The 15,790-nt window shown below is 46.6% G+C and overlaps 1 protein-coding gene across 3 annotated transcripts in view; it reads left to right on the forward strand.

Annotated features, from left to right (window-relative positions):
* Positions 1-5,408, forward strand: part of TMEM248 (transmembrane protein 248) — a 46,204-nt gene extending 40,796 nt beyond the window's left edge. For all 3 annotated transcript variants that reach the window (XM_017338226.4, XM_089321529.1, XM_070064759.2), the window contains exons 6-7: positions 2,142-2,285; positions 2,772-5,408. In XM_017338226.4, coding sequence (XP_017193715.1) covers positions 2,142-2,285; positions 2,772-2,792 — 165 coding nt within the window. In that variant the 3' untranslated portion in view covers positions 2,793-5,408. The remainder of the gene's footprint in view (positions 1-2,141; positions 2,286-2,771) is intronic.
* Positions 5,409-15,790: the final 10,382 nt, after the last annotated feature.

Below are 15,790 nucleotides of genomic sequence, written 5' to 3' on the forward strand. Positions count from 1 at the left end.
TAAGCACTGTCGTGTGCTGACCCAAAAGGATTCCTTGAGATGCCTGTGTAGTGCTACTGATGCACACAAGCATGCTGGGAGAGTGTGTGCTTCATGTGGATCTGAGCAGTAGTAAGTAGCACTGTTTGGTATTCAAAAAGGTAGAGGTGAGTCATACAAGGAGATGAACCTTTGGGTAGTGTTTTTTTTGTTTTTGTTTTTTTTTGTTTTTGTTTTTTGACAGGCAGAGTGGACAGTGAGAGAGAGAGAGACAGAGACAAAGGTCTTCCTTTGCTGTTGGTTCACCCTCCAGTGGCCGCCGCCGCGGCTGGTGCACCACGCTGATCCGATGGCAGGAGCCAGGTACTTATCCTGGTCTCCCATGGGGTGCAGGGCCCAAGCATTTGGGCCATCCTCCACTGCACTCCCTGGCCACAGCAGAGAGCTGGCCTAGAAGAGGGCAACTGGGACAGAATCCGGCGCCCCGACCAGGACTAGAACCTGGTGTGCCGGCACCGCAAGGTGGAGGATTAGCCTAGTGAGCCGCAGCACCGGCCTAACCTTTGGGTAGATATTGAGGCCTGCATAGGTTTTCCATGGACAAAGAAGAAATGAGAAGAAAACATTTACTAATGTTGCAGGTGAAGAACTAATTTAGTGTCCTTTTCTAAGAGCTCTTCCCTGTCTTCCTGTCTGTGTGGGTGAATTTCTTTTTGTTTTTTTTTTTTTTTTTTTTTTTTTTTAAAGATTTTTATTTATTTATTTGAGAGGCAGAGCCACACACACACACACACACACACAGAGAGAGAGAGAGAGAGAGAGAGAGAGAGAGAGAAAGAGAAAGGTCTTCCTTCCATTGGTTCACTCCCCAACTGGCTGCAATTGCCAGAGCTACACCAATCAGGAGCCAGGAGCTTCTTCCTGGTCTCCCATGCGGGCACAGGGGCCAAGGACTCGGGCCATTCTCCACTGCTTTCCCAGGCCACAGCAGAGAGCTGGATTGGAAGAGGAGCAACTGGGACTAGAACTGGCGCTCACATGGAATGCTGGTGCTGCAGGCAAAGGATCTACCCACTGTGCTACGGCGCTGGCACTGTGGGTGAATTTCTTATCCCTTGACCTTTTCCCTGCTTCTTTTCTGTAGTTCATTTCTATGCAGTTGTAGAAGTTCTTAGGCTGGAGGCCTGCATGAGGGAGCAGTGGAGAGTAGGCTGGAAGCCTTCTGGAGTTTCTCCCACTGGCTGGGCCTGGTGATTGATTACCTGTGGGTGGTGAAAGGTCATCCAGGATGTCCTAAGCATCTTCAGCCTGAGACTTAGGAGAGTGGGGGAAAAGCATAAAGAAGGGAGCTGCCTCCCCTGGGGAAAGGTTGTGTGCTGAGGCCTTGCAGGTCAGGGAGTCATGAGTTAGGAACACAGACATGGGCTGTGAGCTGAGAAACCTGAGGGCAGTTGCTGGAAGAGGCTGTATCCAGGGAAGAGAAGGGGGAAGACGAGGCTTGAGCCTTGGGAGAGGAGAGCTTGTGGGTGGGTGGGGGTTGGAGCATTGTGAGTGCAGAAGCCAGGACAGAGCAGAAACAAAAGAAAGAAGTGGGAGGTCCCCAACAGGGCTCGCCTGGGAACTCCAGGTCTTCATTTAGTGAGTACCAGCTTTTATAGCTTGGGAGCCCAAAGAGATAACTTCCTGTTTGGCTTAAGAATTAAAGTTGAGGGGGCCAGTGCTGTGGCTCAGTGAGTTAAAGCCACAGCCTGCAGTCAGGCATCCCATATGGGCACCAGTTCCAGTACTGGCCCCTCCACTTCCATACCAGCTCCCTACTACTGTGCCTGGGAACGCAGTAGAGGATGGGATGGCCCAAGTGGTTGGGCCCTTGCACCCATGTGGGGGACCTGGAAGCAGCTCCTGGCTCCTAGCTTCAGCCTGGCCGAGCCCTGGTCATTGTAGCCATTTGGAGAGTGAACCAGTGGATGGAAGATTTTTCTCCCTTCTCTCCTTCTCTCTGTCTGTAATTCTGCCTCTCAAATAAATAAGTAAACTTTTAAAAAAAGCTAATTAAAGTTGAGATGAGATTGGAGGCTGTGAATTCTGTCCCCAGAAACCTAAACTGGAAGTCTGTTGGTAACTCAGTGGTCACTTTTCTCTTCTTTCTCGTTTCCATTTAGGATGACCGCTCATTAATAAATTTGCATCTCATGCACACCAGTTACTTCCTCTTTGTGATGGTGATCACAATGTTTTGCTATGCTGTTATCAAAGGCAGACCCAGCAAATTGCGTCAGAGCAATCCTGAATTTTGTCCTGAGAAGGTGAGCAGCATTTCCTAGAGAGTTCTATACACCGAAACTCCTGGTTAGTGCTTATCCATTGATTGTGGGTGGCCCCTTTACTCCAGACTAATTCCTGTCTTTTCAGCCAAAATCACGGTGTTAGATTTTCAGCCATACTGACTTTGCAGAGGTATTGGCTGTGCCATCACAGTAACATCCCCATGAGACACTGGACACTGGACCTGGACAACTGGCCTTCCTTCTCCCCCTTCATCAGCCTGAGAAGTCATCTAATAGATGCCAATCAGGGCTTAAACCTGCAGACCAGGGAGCCAGCCCAGTGGTTCTGCAGATGGGCTTCTTCTAGGCAGTTTGCTCAGGAATTCAGTGGCATCCTTGTCTGTCAGCTGCCTGTAGTCAGGGCAGCCTGGATGCCTAAGCCCCCTTCCCCAACTCTCGGGTGCCACTGGGGCTGAGTCCCTCGGTTTGCCGTTTGTCTGGACTCCTTGTCTTGCTGTCTTCTAGGTGGCTTTGGCTGAAGCCTAATCCCACAGCTGCCTGTTTCCTGAGAGAGACTGAAAGAACCATAATCATTGCCTGCTGAACCCAGCCTGGGCCTGGCCACTCTGTGAATACATGATGATCTTGCAATGTTGGGTTATTCCAGCCAAAGACATTTCAAGTGCCTGTAACTGATTTGTACATATTTATAAAAACCTACTTTGAAATTGGTTCAATGATGCACGTGCTTTGCACTGGGTGCAGCCAGAGCCCTTCAGCCTCACCATGGGACTTGTGGACTGGGCAGGGTATTTTCCGCATAGTGCTAGAGAGGATGTGGGGGTCTAGCTGCCTGGGAGCAGGTGGTGAGCTTTCCACCAAGGTCACAGGCACGTTTCTTCACTGGTGGGGTCGAAGTTGGCTTTGGTTCTGTGTCAGCCCGGTATGTTCAGAATGTTTGAAACAAGTCTGCACCTTTGATATGATCTTGCATTTCCAAAGCCACCAATCCATTTTGTGGATTTTAATGTGTGTGTGGCTTAATTGTAGTAACAGCAGTAATACCTTTTCTCCATTTTGCTTGCAAGGAAACATACCTGTTTCAGTTTTGGGTTACTTTTGGAAGACACAATGAATAAAATAGTCACATTTTAATACCACTTTAGTTAGGAAAGAGTTGTGCTTTTATCCTGAGTAAAAAGTTAAATATTTCAGTGCCACCTACATGCTTCATTTTCTATCTGGACAGTGAGGAACCTGGTCTGCAGTTGCACAGAATGTTCTGCTCTCTTTCTGCCCTCTTGCCCCTTCCTGCTATGATAAAAGTCAAAGCAGCTCTCTCACTCAGAAGGGCTTAAAATCAAGTAAATGGCTCAGTGTAAATTAAAAAGGAGTTGTTCTATTTTCTGGGATGTAAATGACAGTATGAAAAGAGAGATGACTTGATAGAACAGCCATGAAAAGGTTTGTGTTTTTGTTTTTCCAAGAGGATGAATTTTTCCACTCTTGGCATTTATTTCTATGCAACCAACACATCTTCAGAAAGAAAATGGCAACTAGGGAGATCTGTAACATGAAAAGGGTGCCTGTGAAATTGGAGAGACTGTAAGTCCGAGTTGCCATTTATCAAAGAAAACCAAAAATATTTTTCTTGGAAGATTGTGATCATGTAGTTTCTGTGTCCTGTTTTCCTTCTGATTCTTCATTTTTAAAATTTCATTCTCTGCCTTACTGTTTTTCTTTTTCGTAATAACTCTTAACCTAAAGAACTCATTGTCATTTTGTTCTGTCAGGCAGTGTGAGAGCAGGAGGGCAGTGAAAACACTGGACATGGCTGTCAGTACTTCTTTCCTTTAGGTCTGTTGCCTGTTCTAAATTATGATTAGCTCCTGCAGTCTGAAATATATTGGCCTAGAACATTTTATCACAGGCAGTCTTGAATGGACCACACTGTGGGCTTTGATTTGTAAAATCACGAAATAATAAGTTAATATTCCTTTTTTCCCTTTGAGTACATTTGAAGTGCAGTAATCATACTTGTCTTTCCATTTTTTTTTTTTTTTTGTATGATACAAGTTGCTTACATAATGCATGGCTAACTTCTTAATTTAGTTTTCCCTTTGGAGACTCTGAGACCCTTTATGAGACAAGATTGAAAAAGAGCCCTTTGGCTTGGCCTTTAGAAACATCTACATCATTAGGCCCATCAGATTTTAGATTAAGCTGCTATGAGTTAATAAAATCCTAGTGAAGTGGAGTTACAGGAGTGGAGAAGTTGTAACTGGCAGAGTCATATTAAAGGAAAGAGATAAGTGATGAAAGTCCATTTCACTGGTCTCTTCTATCTAGCTTGTTACCCAGGAGAATGACTCTGTTCAAGTGATGGGGAATGGCTGGAATCCAGCCAGGGGAGGAAGGAGACTGTCAGGCATGAGGAGAGGAAGTGCCAAAAATGCCTGGACAGTGTGACTTGTCATGAGGCCAGAATGTGTGCTGTAAAATTCAGCATTCATACTAGCAGGTACTTCTCAAAGATCTAACAGAGATGCAGCAGTGTGTGAAGGTAGATGGAAGAAGGCTGGGGAGGAGAGGGGACCGGGGCCCTGGCTGAGGAGGCCTCATACCTGAAGAGGTTTCCACAGAATCTCAGATGCTGTGGGCTCTGTGACTACCTGGGCACCTAAGACAAGGCCTGTTCCTCAGCTGTACTTGCTGGTGGACTTGAGGATGAGAAGAGCATTCCAGCGGTGGCCTGGGCCGGGAGCACTGGCTCTTCCTCAGGCATCTTGCACTGGAGGTCCATTAGAAGGTGAGCACCTTCCTACTCAATGGTTGTTTCAGATCATATTGATCTCTTTCCTTTGTCTTTTTGTCCTTTCACTGTATGACTTGAATCAGTTTTGATTCTATTTGTAAGTTTTTCTCATTTTTAGGAACCTGTCATTTCTGTTGCGTTTTCTTGGGCAGTGTGTAGGGATTCAGCATCCTGGTTTTTCGACCCTCCTGCAGGCACTGTGGGGTGACGAGGGCCAGCAGATCCATTTCCCTTCTCTTGCTGCATGATGGTCAGTTGCTGATCTGTTAGGGCATTCACTCCCTGATTAATTTTCTGTGTTTGAAATATGTGCGTATGTGCTTTACAGAATAAAACATCTGAATTTATTTCTGTGTGTCCTTTTCCTCTAGTCTGGTGCTTTCTCAGGAAAGAAAAAAAATTAAAAACCATTGAGGGGTTTTGCAAGCTGCTCTTGGAGGTGTCACCAGCAGGAGAGGGTGGCATAGTGTTTCCTAATAAAGCGGCCACCAAAGCCCATGGTGTTCTCCCTGAGAGTATAAACCACTCCTAGTCAACTTGGCCAAAAGGTTCTCAGAGACCTGAACCAAATCCTGCCCTGAAGATGGGAGTAATAACAGGGAGAGAGGATGAGATATGGGAGTTTAAAGAACACTTCTTAAGACAGGCATTTGGCAGAGCAGCTAAGATGCTGTTTGGAAAACCCATGTCCCTTCCGGGAGAGCCAGGGGTGAGTCCTGGTTCTGCCTCCAATCCAGCCCCCTGCTACAGCACACCATGGGGAACAGCAGGCAAAGGCCGATACGTATTTAGTGAGACCCTACCATCAGCTTGACAACTGAGATTGGATTATGGCTCCTTGCTCCCTCTGCAATTCTCCCGCTTTCCACTGAGCAGAGGCTCTGTGTCCCCTCACTCCTCAACCAGAACCAACCCATGGGCCAGTCAGGAATCCTTGGTGTGACAGGAGCAGCCCTGAGCATGCTAAGACCTCAGGGAGCTGTTTCCACCTCCTTCACCTCCTCTTCCTTTCTGTCTAGAGCAGGTGGAACAGGAGGTTGGAATCAAATCTGTTGTTCACTACCACCTCTTCCTCATCTCTGTATGCTGGTTTATCTCCAACAGGCTCCCAGGAAATGTCCTGTAGTTATGTGACACCTGATTGGGGCCAGAGGGACAGTGCGTGTGGAACTTGCCAGCCCCATGGCAGTGGTATGGGCTGGCATGGCAGCATGGGTCCCAACATGGGATCCCACTACAAGAACACCCCAAGCCCAGTGACCCAAAGCCCACACCTCTAGAGTCATCAAATTCTGTGCACAGAGATGGAAATCTGCCTAGAACCTTTTGTAGACACACTGCATCACGGGTCTAACCCAATGTATATGAAAACAGGAAATAGAGTTTAAAATGCCTTGGCAATTGGGAGAGCATAATGTCCTTAGCTAAGATCTGAGGTCACATAGGCATTAGGGGCAAAGTTCATAATGCCATCTGTCAGTGTCCATGTCCCATTGTGGTCTGATCAATTTGTCATCGTTTTCTGCGGGGTAAAGCCCATGGCACTGACCTCTTACCCAGCCTGAGGAAGACCTACGAGCAGAGAAGGGGCAGCTCTGCTGTGATTGATTTGAAAGAATGTTGTACACTTACTCATCCCTGCTCTGGGGTTTAAAACTAGGTCACATTTGTCATGAGCCCTGTAAGAGCCCATCTACACCTGCCACCTCATGATGGGCTGGGAAGTGGACCAATGTGGAGAGAGTGGCCAGTGCACAAGAGCGAGTGGGCTCCACACGTGGCTCACAGTCCCACTGAGGGCGATGATGTCACCTGCACAGAATGTTGGCACAGGCCAGACCTCTGTGATGTCATCCTGCATGGCGGTTATTAGGCCTTGCTGCCAGCACAGTGGCACAGGGACAGGTGCCGAGGGCAGAGACAGAGCAGGGAGAGTGGTCTGTGGGGAGATGGCCCGGGGAGCAAAGGAGTGGTGGACACAGGTGAGGGAAGGGAGAAGGCAGGATGGGGGTATGGGCATGGGCAGGGTAACAGTGGGTGTGGACAAGCTGAGAGTGGGCCGAGGGATGGCATGGGTGGGCTGAGGGAGGGCTGAGCGTGGGTGAGAGGGTGAGAGAGGGCGAGGGAGGGTGAGGTGGGCTGAGCATGGAATGGGGAGGGAGAAGGGGAGCCTGGGGTGATGGCAGTGGCAGGCATGGAATGGGGCACTGGATCCAGGACAATGGGGAGAGCAGTGGAAGCAGAGACAGGGGGGCAATGGAGGAGCTCCCTGTGGCATTCCTGCTGTACCCCAGGTGTGTGGGGAGAGTGCTGGGTATTTCTCAGCCCAACCTGGCCTTCCCTCCCTCGTTATGTGGCAAGCGTTTGGATCGCTGGAGCCAGATCCAACTCATTGCCTGTGTTTATAAATAAAGTTTCCATATTTGTCCAAAAATTACCATGTGATGTGTAATTTTTAACAAAGATGTATGTATTTGAAAAACAAATGAGGGAAGGAGTGGGTGAGAGAGAGGTCTTCCTTCCTCTGGTACACTTCCCACAGGGACCCAACAGTCAGGTCTGGGCAAGGATGGAGCCCGGTGCCAGGAACTCCTACTGCTCTCCCTAGTGAGTGGTGTGGGCCTAAGTACTTGTGCCTGAATCTGCTATTTTCCTAGGTACATGAGCAGGAGATTGGATGGGAAGTGGAGCAGATTGGACATGAAATTGTGCTCCCATATGGAAGCTCAGCTTGAGCAGAAGTCCTACAAAGGCCAGCTCCCTTGTGAAATGTCATTTTGTATCACAGTTCCCACACCCTATGCATTGATGGTGGAGTTCCATCTGCTAGGTCATGTGTACACCATGCTGGGTTTTACTGCCTGAGATGGTGTTGCACAGCCATGCAGGCAAACCTAAATCTTTGGCACCTCCCCTTGCCAGCTGAGGGAGGCCTGGGTTTGAGTGGAGAGCTTCACTTAAGAGGGCCGATTCACTTCGTGGGACTAGAGATGGGAGGGGAGGTCCTGATCCCAGCTGGATCATAGGCTTTGTCCAGTGCTGAAGCAGGTGCTCATGTCTGGCTTTCCCTGGCAATGTGTCCGACAGCTATGAAACAAGACAAAATCAACAACCTTTACAGCCTCTGGGAATCAGAAAAAAAAAAAAATCAAAAAACAGCACTGATTGAGAAATGGTGACCACCCAGGAAAGACGAGTGGGAGAAGCTGGCGTGCTGGCCTGGAGCTGTGTCCCTTTCCTCCCCACCCTGAGCTTGTGGTGCTTCCAGGGTGGGTGAGCTTGTGAAAACCAGCAGCCCTGTTGGACCTGGTGTGGAGGGGAGGGTGAGGAACCCATGCTCAGGTCCTCACCAGTAAATAGAGGAAACGTAGGATAAAAATGGAGATAAGCAGCAGCTCTGCTGGCCTGAGGTTGAAGGTCCTCTTGGGATAGGGGTGCACCAGTGAACAAAATAATTTTTACTTTTATGATACATTTATTTATTTGAAAGTCCAAGGTAAGGGAGAGAGGAAGAGAAAGATCTATTCACTGGGTACTCCCCAGATGGCTGCCACAGTCAACACTGGCCAGGCTGATGCCAGGAGCAGGAGCTTCTTCCAGGTCTCCCATGAGGGTATCTGGGGCCCAAGCACTTGGGCCATCTTCTACTGATTTTCTCAGGCCACTAGTAGGGAGCTGGATCAGAGGTGGCACAGCCAGGAAACAAACCAGCACCCATATGGGACGCTGGCATCACAGGGAGCAGCTCTACCTTCTATGCTACAATGCCAGGCCTAAATTATTATTTATTGATCTGAAAGACAGGGACACACAATAGGCAGATTGGGAGAACTTTCACCCTTTGTTTAACTCTCTAAATAAGTACAACTCCCTTAGCTAGACCAAGCTGAAGCCAGGAGCCAGGAATTCAACTTGGGTCCATGTGGGTGGCAAGGACCCAACAACCTGAGCTGCTGCCTCCCAGGGTGTGTATTAGCAGGAAGCTGGAACTGGAATTAGAGCTGGGACTTGATCAGGCACTCTGATATGGGATGTGGGTGTCCCAGTGGTGTCAGTGCTGGGCCAAACACAACCACCCCCCAAAGAGAAGTTTATCAAGGAAACAGCCAGATACAGGCAGTAGCTGTTTTTATTTTAATTTACATTTAGTTTTAAGATTTAACTTTTTTTTGCATTTTACCTCATTCACCTTATATATAGATATGCACATTTTTTTTTATTTAATGTGAATTTACAAAGTGCAACTTTTGTATTGTTGTGGCTCCCCCCAACCTCCCTCCCTCCTGTGACCCTCCCCTTTCCCACTCCCTCTCCCATCCTGCCCTTCATCGAGTTTCATTTTCAATCACCTTCATATACAGAAGATCAACTTAGTATACACTAAGCAAGGATTTCAACAGGCTGCACTCACACAACCGCACAAGGTATAGGGCATTGTTTGACTAGTAGTGTTGTTTTTAAGTTTCATAGTAAAACACATTAAGGACAGAGACCTACGTGGGGAGCCTGTACTCAGTGACTCCCATTGTTGATTTAACAATTGGCACTCTCATTTATGACATCAGCAATCATCTGAGACCCTTGCTATGAGCTGTCTAGGCTATGGAAGCCCCTTGAGTTCACCAACTCTGAACTTGTTTAGTCAAGGCCATATCACAGTGGAGGTTCCTTCCTCCCTTCAGAGAAAGGTGCCTCCCTCCAGAGAAAGGCGCCTCCCTCTTTGATGGCCTGTTCCTTCTGCTTGGGTCTTGTTCACCAGGATCTTTCATTTAGATTGTTTTTTTGCCACTGTGTCAAGGCTTCCCATGCCTGTGAGACTCTCATGGACCTTTTAGCCAGATCCAAATGTCCCAAGGGTTGATTCTGAGGCAGGAGAGATATGCACATCTTTTCTTGAAATGAGGGCTATTAATATCACAAAATGGGGGATTCCTGACAATGGTCAATGTGTGGATAGGGTGTAATTCAGTGAAGCAATAGTTATACCTATATATCAAAAAATATGACATCTCTACAATTTTTCAAAAGGATTTTTTTCAAAGTGAGTTACTGATCAAGGGAGAGACACGGATGGAGGAATGGAGGGAGTGAAGGGGAGAGAGAGTGAGTGCTTTTATCTACTGGTTCACTACCCAGATGGCTGCAGTTGCTGTGGCTGTGCTACACCAACTAGGGACCAGGGGCTTCACTCCTATCTCCTACGTGGGTGGCAGGGCCTCAAGCACTTGGTCTATCTTCCACTGCTTTCCCAGGCCATTCCCAAAGAGTTTGATCAGTAGTGCAGCAGCCAGGACTGAAACTGGTGGCCATATGGAATGGGCTTTGGATGTGTTGGCTTTACTTATTATGTCACAATGCTGGCCCCATCCACACGATTTTAAATATTTTTATTTATTTGAAAGGCAGAGTGACAGTGAAGTGACAGATTCATACTGAGAGATACATCTTTGCTCTCTACTGGTTCAGTCCCCACATGGCCATACCAGCCAGGGCTGGGCCAAGCTGCAGCCAGGAGTCTGGAACTCCATCCAGGTCTCCCCCACATCCATTAGCAGGAAGCTGGGTCAGAAGTGGAGCAGCTGAAACTTGAACTGGGGCTGTGATATAGCATGCTGGTGTCACAGACAGTGGTTTAACATGCTGCACCAAAATGCCAGTCCCCCTCTGCTCATTTATTTTCCTCTCTGTATATTAACTTCCACCAGTAATACAAAGCCTGAGATATTTTTCTTTGTGGGTTTGGGTTAACTCACTTAGCAACTGAAATCTATTCCATCCATTTTGTTACAAATGTCAGGATTTCATTCCTTTTTAAATGGCTGACTTGAGTATTTGATTTGCTGATCTTTTGTATTTTTTTGGTTTCAATATTAGTATTTTTAAATTTTAATATTCCTTTCCTCCTACTCATTTTGGGTTTGATTTGTTGTTGCTTTAAGCTGGATTGATAGCTCATTTATTTGGTGCCTTCTGGATTTTTGATGTATGTTATAAACTTCCTTCTTAACACTGCTTATGCCATATCCTATAATTTTTGGGATGTTATATTGATGTCTTCATTTGTTTACTAAGTTTTTTGACTAGTTTTCTGTCTAGTTAATATGTCCACTGATGAAAGTGGGGTGTTGAAGTCCCTGTAACTATTGTATTGGAGTCTATGTCTCCCCTTAGATCCATACACATTTATTTTGAATAGCCTGTTGCCGTGGCATTGGGTGCATATACATTTATTATAGTCACATCTTGAATTGATCCCTTAATCATTACAGTTTCTTTCTTTGTCTCTCTTAACAGTTTTTATGTTAAAGTCAATTTGGTTTGATGTTAGGATGGTTATCCATGCTCGTTTTTGCTTTCTGTTAGTTTGGACATTTTTCTATCCTTTCATTTTCATCCATCTGTATCTTTGTTGGTGAGATGCGTTTTTTGTAAGCACCAAATGATGGGTCTTGCTTTTTAATCCATTCAACCACCCTGTATCTTTTAGTTGAAGCGTTTAGGTCATTTACATTCAAGGTGACTATTCGCGAGTAACTACTTGTCCCTGTCATTTTCCTATAAATATTCCTACTGTTTGCTTGCATTTTCTTTTTACTTTTACTGGGAGATTTTCTGCCTTCACATTATTTCACAATGATGGCTATCTTTCCATGCTTCTGTGTGTAGCACATCCTTAAGCATCATTGTAAGACTGAATGAGTGGTGACAAATTCTTTCAATTTTGATTTGTTATGGAAGGTCTTAAATTCACCTTTGTTTGTGAATCAGTTTCATAGGGTACAATATTCTAGGTTGACAGTTGTTTCTTCTCTACAATACTGTTTTTAATTTTTATCTTTTTATAATGTCTTCAATTTTTATTTTGGTCTGAGAAATTTCCAAAGATTTGTCTTCTAGTTCTTTCTTCTGCAACACCAAATCTGTTGTTATGGCTTTCTACTTTTGCAATATGTGAAAAACATATTATTCATTTATATTTTTATTTATTTATTTTTTTGACAGGCAGAATTAGACAATGATAGAAAGACAGAGAGAAAGGTCTTCCTTTTTCCGTTGGTTCACCCCCCAAGTGGCCACTATGGCTGGCGCGTTGAGGCTGGCGTGCTGCACTGATCCAAAGCCAGGAGCCAGGTGCTTTCTCCTGGTCTCCCATGCGGGTGCAGGGCCCAAGCACTTGGGCCATCCTCCACTGCACTCCCAGGCCACAGCAGAGAGCTGGTCTGGAAGAGGAGCAACTGGGACAGAACCGGCACCCCAACTGGGACTGGAACCTGTTGTGCCAGTGCCGCAGGCAGAGGATTAGCCTAATGAGCCACAGCACTGACCTTTTATTTTTAATATTACCATTTGATTGCTCCTCAAAATCTCAATTTCATGGAAGAATTTGTCATTCATGGCATGTATGGATCTCTTTAATTCATGAATATACTTCTCATTGCTTCTGAGTAATCCTATGATTAATCTTTTGAATTCCACTTGAGAAATTTCATCAATCTCTTCCATATTCACTTTCAAATATGGAAGTATTGTTGTGTCCATCTGGGGGAGTCCTGTTGTCTTCCTTTTTCTGTTTCTTGAATTTCTGCATTTATTTTTAAGCATTTGTGGAAATACTTGTTGGTTTTTGCTCTGATGGCTTTTATCTTTGAATTATGCCTCTGTGGCTTAGTGGGGGTATCTGCTCTTTCAGTGAATCCCCAGAGGTGTGTGCCAAGTGTGGCCAGGGAGCTCTGATCCCTGCTGCAGGATGGGGTCCATATTCAGGATGGTATCCAAGTTGGGCGAGGTAGATCTCTTTTTAGCAGAAAGGTGAGTATGGTCACCTCTGTTGATGTAATCACACCATCACCTCCTCTCTTCCAAATGAGCAATGTGAACTAAAGGTTTTAGTTCACAGTGGGTGTAAATTTCATCCACATTGCCATATGAGCCACACAAAGGATCTGTGCAGTTCTCATTATGAGCACAGATCCCATTGCAATCCCACCCCAGGCAATCAGGGAGCTCTGAGCATATGGAATCACACACAATGATTGTCCAGAGATTCAGCTACACTCTGAGCTCTCTTGTGCAGTCACAGAATTGCCACAGTCTCAGCACACTATTCCTGCCATCATGGGATCCAAAGGACCCACCCTTCCCTGGTAACCTGTCATGACTGCAGAAAGTCAAAGATGTTTCCAGAGCCAGCTTCCTGAGGGTATTCTGCCTAGTAGGCTTGAGCCCCAGAGCCTGTGATATGTTGAGCAAATGGGGGCCACTCATATTGCTGCTTGCATGCTCATCCCCCTATCAATCCTCCCAGCCAGACTTAAAGTCAGTGGGGAACTTGCTTCTTCCCTCTGCTATAATCTCTGGATCACAGCTGTGCACAAGAGTGTCAACCGACTGTTGCCTTCTCTCCACTGGTTGCTGATTGTGTGCACCTGAGTTGTTGCCATCGGTACTGCTGACATGATATTGTTGTCCCAGCTGGCTGCTGGCTGCTGGGCTCAAGTGCAAGAGCTTTCACAACTGCTGCTTTTGCCCAAAATGGCACTGCCCTCTCTCAGCTGGTTGCCTGGTGCCATTGTGGGTGAGATGAGGAGAGAAAAACATGCTCCTTTTTTTCCCTCACTGGGTTGGTGGGTACACTATCCACCCATCTCCAATCACAGAACAAAAATCAAGGTCATGGCAATGGTGAGCTTTCCTGCAGATATACTCTGACAAATCCAATGTCCTCCATGCCCTCTGTTCAGCTCCCAGCTGACAATCCCTTTCCAAGCCTGTGGTCAGACACAGGTGTGTGTCTCTACTGTGCAGACGGCAAATTGTGGTTCAGATGGATTAAGCGCCTGCCTGCAGTTACACAAAGAGATCTGGGAAGTGATCTCCACTCACCAAAGGTTGGCATTTGTGACTTCTATGTGCATTGATCTGATATCTCATACCTGAACCTAACAATGTTGTTTGACTCTCCCAATATGCTACGCATAACTGACAAAATTGTAAATGTGTCATTTGTGGGGCTTGCATTTGACATGGTCACATAGACACCAGTCAGGATTCTGGCATCCCAGATTGGAGTGTCTGCATTTGAGTCCTGAGTCTGCTCTTGATTCCATCTTCCCACTAATGCATACCCTGGGATGCAGCAGGTGATGGCTCAGTAGTTGTGTTTTTCTCACTCAGCAGGGTGACCTAGATTGTATTACTGGCTCCTGGCTTCAGTCCCTGGCCAACCCTTGGTTGTTTTAGGCATTTGAGTATGAACCAGTGGGTGGAGTATCTGCCTGTTTTTAGCTCTGTCTCTGTCTTCATGTCTCTCTGCCTCAGAAATAAAATAATTTAAAAACAAAGATCAGGAAGAATAAAACCCAGTGTGCCACATGACCTTTAGTCATGTCATCAAGTTCTCTCTGCAGGAACTCTTGAGAAAATGGTGGGAAAAACATCAAAGGACATTTGCAGTAAGCGCACAAGGAGGGCTGAGCACTGAGAAGAGTTGTCATGATGGAATGAAGGCAGCAGGCCTTGTTGGCAGGACAATGAGTGTGAGTGTGTGTGGGGATGGGGTCCTTCCTAGCCCAGATAGGTTCTGGACTCCAAAATGCCTTCTGTGGAGTACCTGCAGGGTCTGCCCCAGGCACTTCCATCCCCTTCTCACACCCACTTGTTGGTTGTCTGCTGCTACCTGAATGCACTTTAGCTGAACTGCAGGTTGTAGGCCCACGAGCCAACCAGGTCCATGTCCAAGTATCTACTAGGTTGTGCCCTGCCTGGCAGCTCCAAGGAGATTCCAGTTTTCAGCTGATGCTGAGTGTGGGCAAACTGTGTCCCATGTACCTACAGGACTGAGGCTCCTGTCCCCTTCCGCTGCCCCTCCTGCCACATCACTTCCAGGTGATAACAATGGGCCCACAAGCAGACCCCTGGAAAACCTCCTACTGTCACACCTGTGAAGTCTTTTGTCAACTGTCATGGAACCACCTAGAAGCCAGGGAGGGATTCAGGGCCTGGTCTTGGGGACAGGGATTTTCATACCCACTTGGCAGGGAGATATTCTCTAAATGAGTTGAATAGACTCTCTGGAAACATGACAGGCAGCTGAACTGGGCCCTGGACACAGCCCTCTGCAAGGGAAGCCATGACCTCAAAGTAGAAAGATAAGGACAAAATGGTGGGAATGATTGTCTGTAACTTAGGCATGTGTGTTTTCACTTCAAAAGGCACTTTTGTGTCCAGCCCAAAACTTGTGCTATAAACCAACGATTCAAATGTTTGGAAATTTCAGTGGAATGATAGGTCCTGAAAGCTCCCAGGACAGAACAAACTATCACCCACAGGGAAGAATCGAACCATCATGGGGTTTCTCATGGAATACAAAATGCTCAGCCTTAGAAGCTGGTTCCAAAGTTCTAGAAGGAATCAGCATTCATCCCAGAACTCCAGGCACAGCTGCTGCCAGCAGGCAAGGGAGTTTATCACCAAGATGATGGCATTTGTACACATTCCTACTCCAAATGACATGGAGAATGGTGACTGAGGGTCCCTGGTTGACCGAACTTCCTAGGACAGTCATAGTACTAGATTCTTGTGTGTTACCTGCTGGCCTGGGTACAAAGAGGATTACAACTGGGAGGAGACCAGGTATAGAAGGGTGCGGTGCCTTTTTGCTTTTCATTACTTCCTATTCACTGCCACCTACTTCCCAATCTAGCACACTGCAACAAGTAGGATTGTGATG

Source organism: Oryctolagus cuniculus, chromosome 19, assembly GCF_051225735.1.
Source record: "Oryctolagus cuniculus isolate XC-2025 breed Fujian yellow rabbit chromosome 19, ASM5122573v1, whole genome shotgun sequence".
Taxonomy (NCBI): Eukaryota; Metazoa; Chordata; class Mammalia; order Lagomorpha; family Leporidae; genus Oryctolagus; species Oryctolagus cuniculus.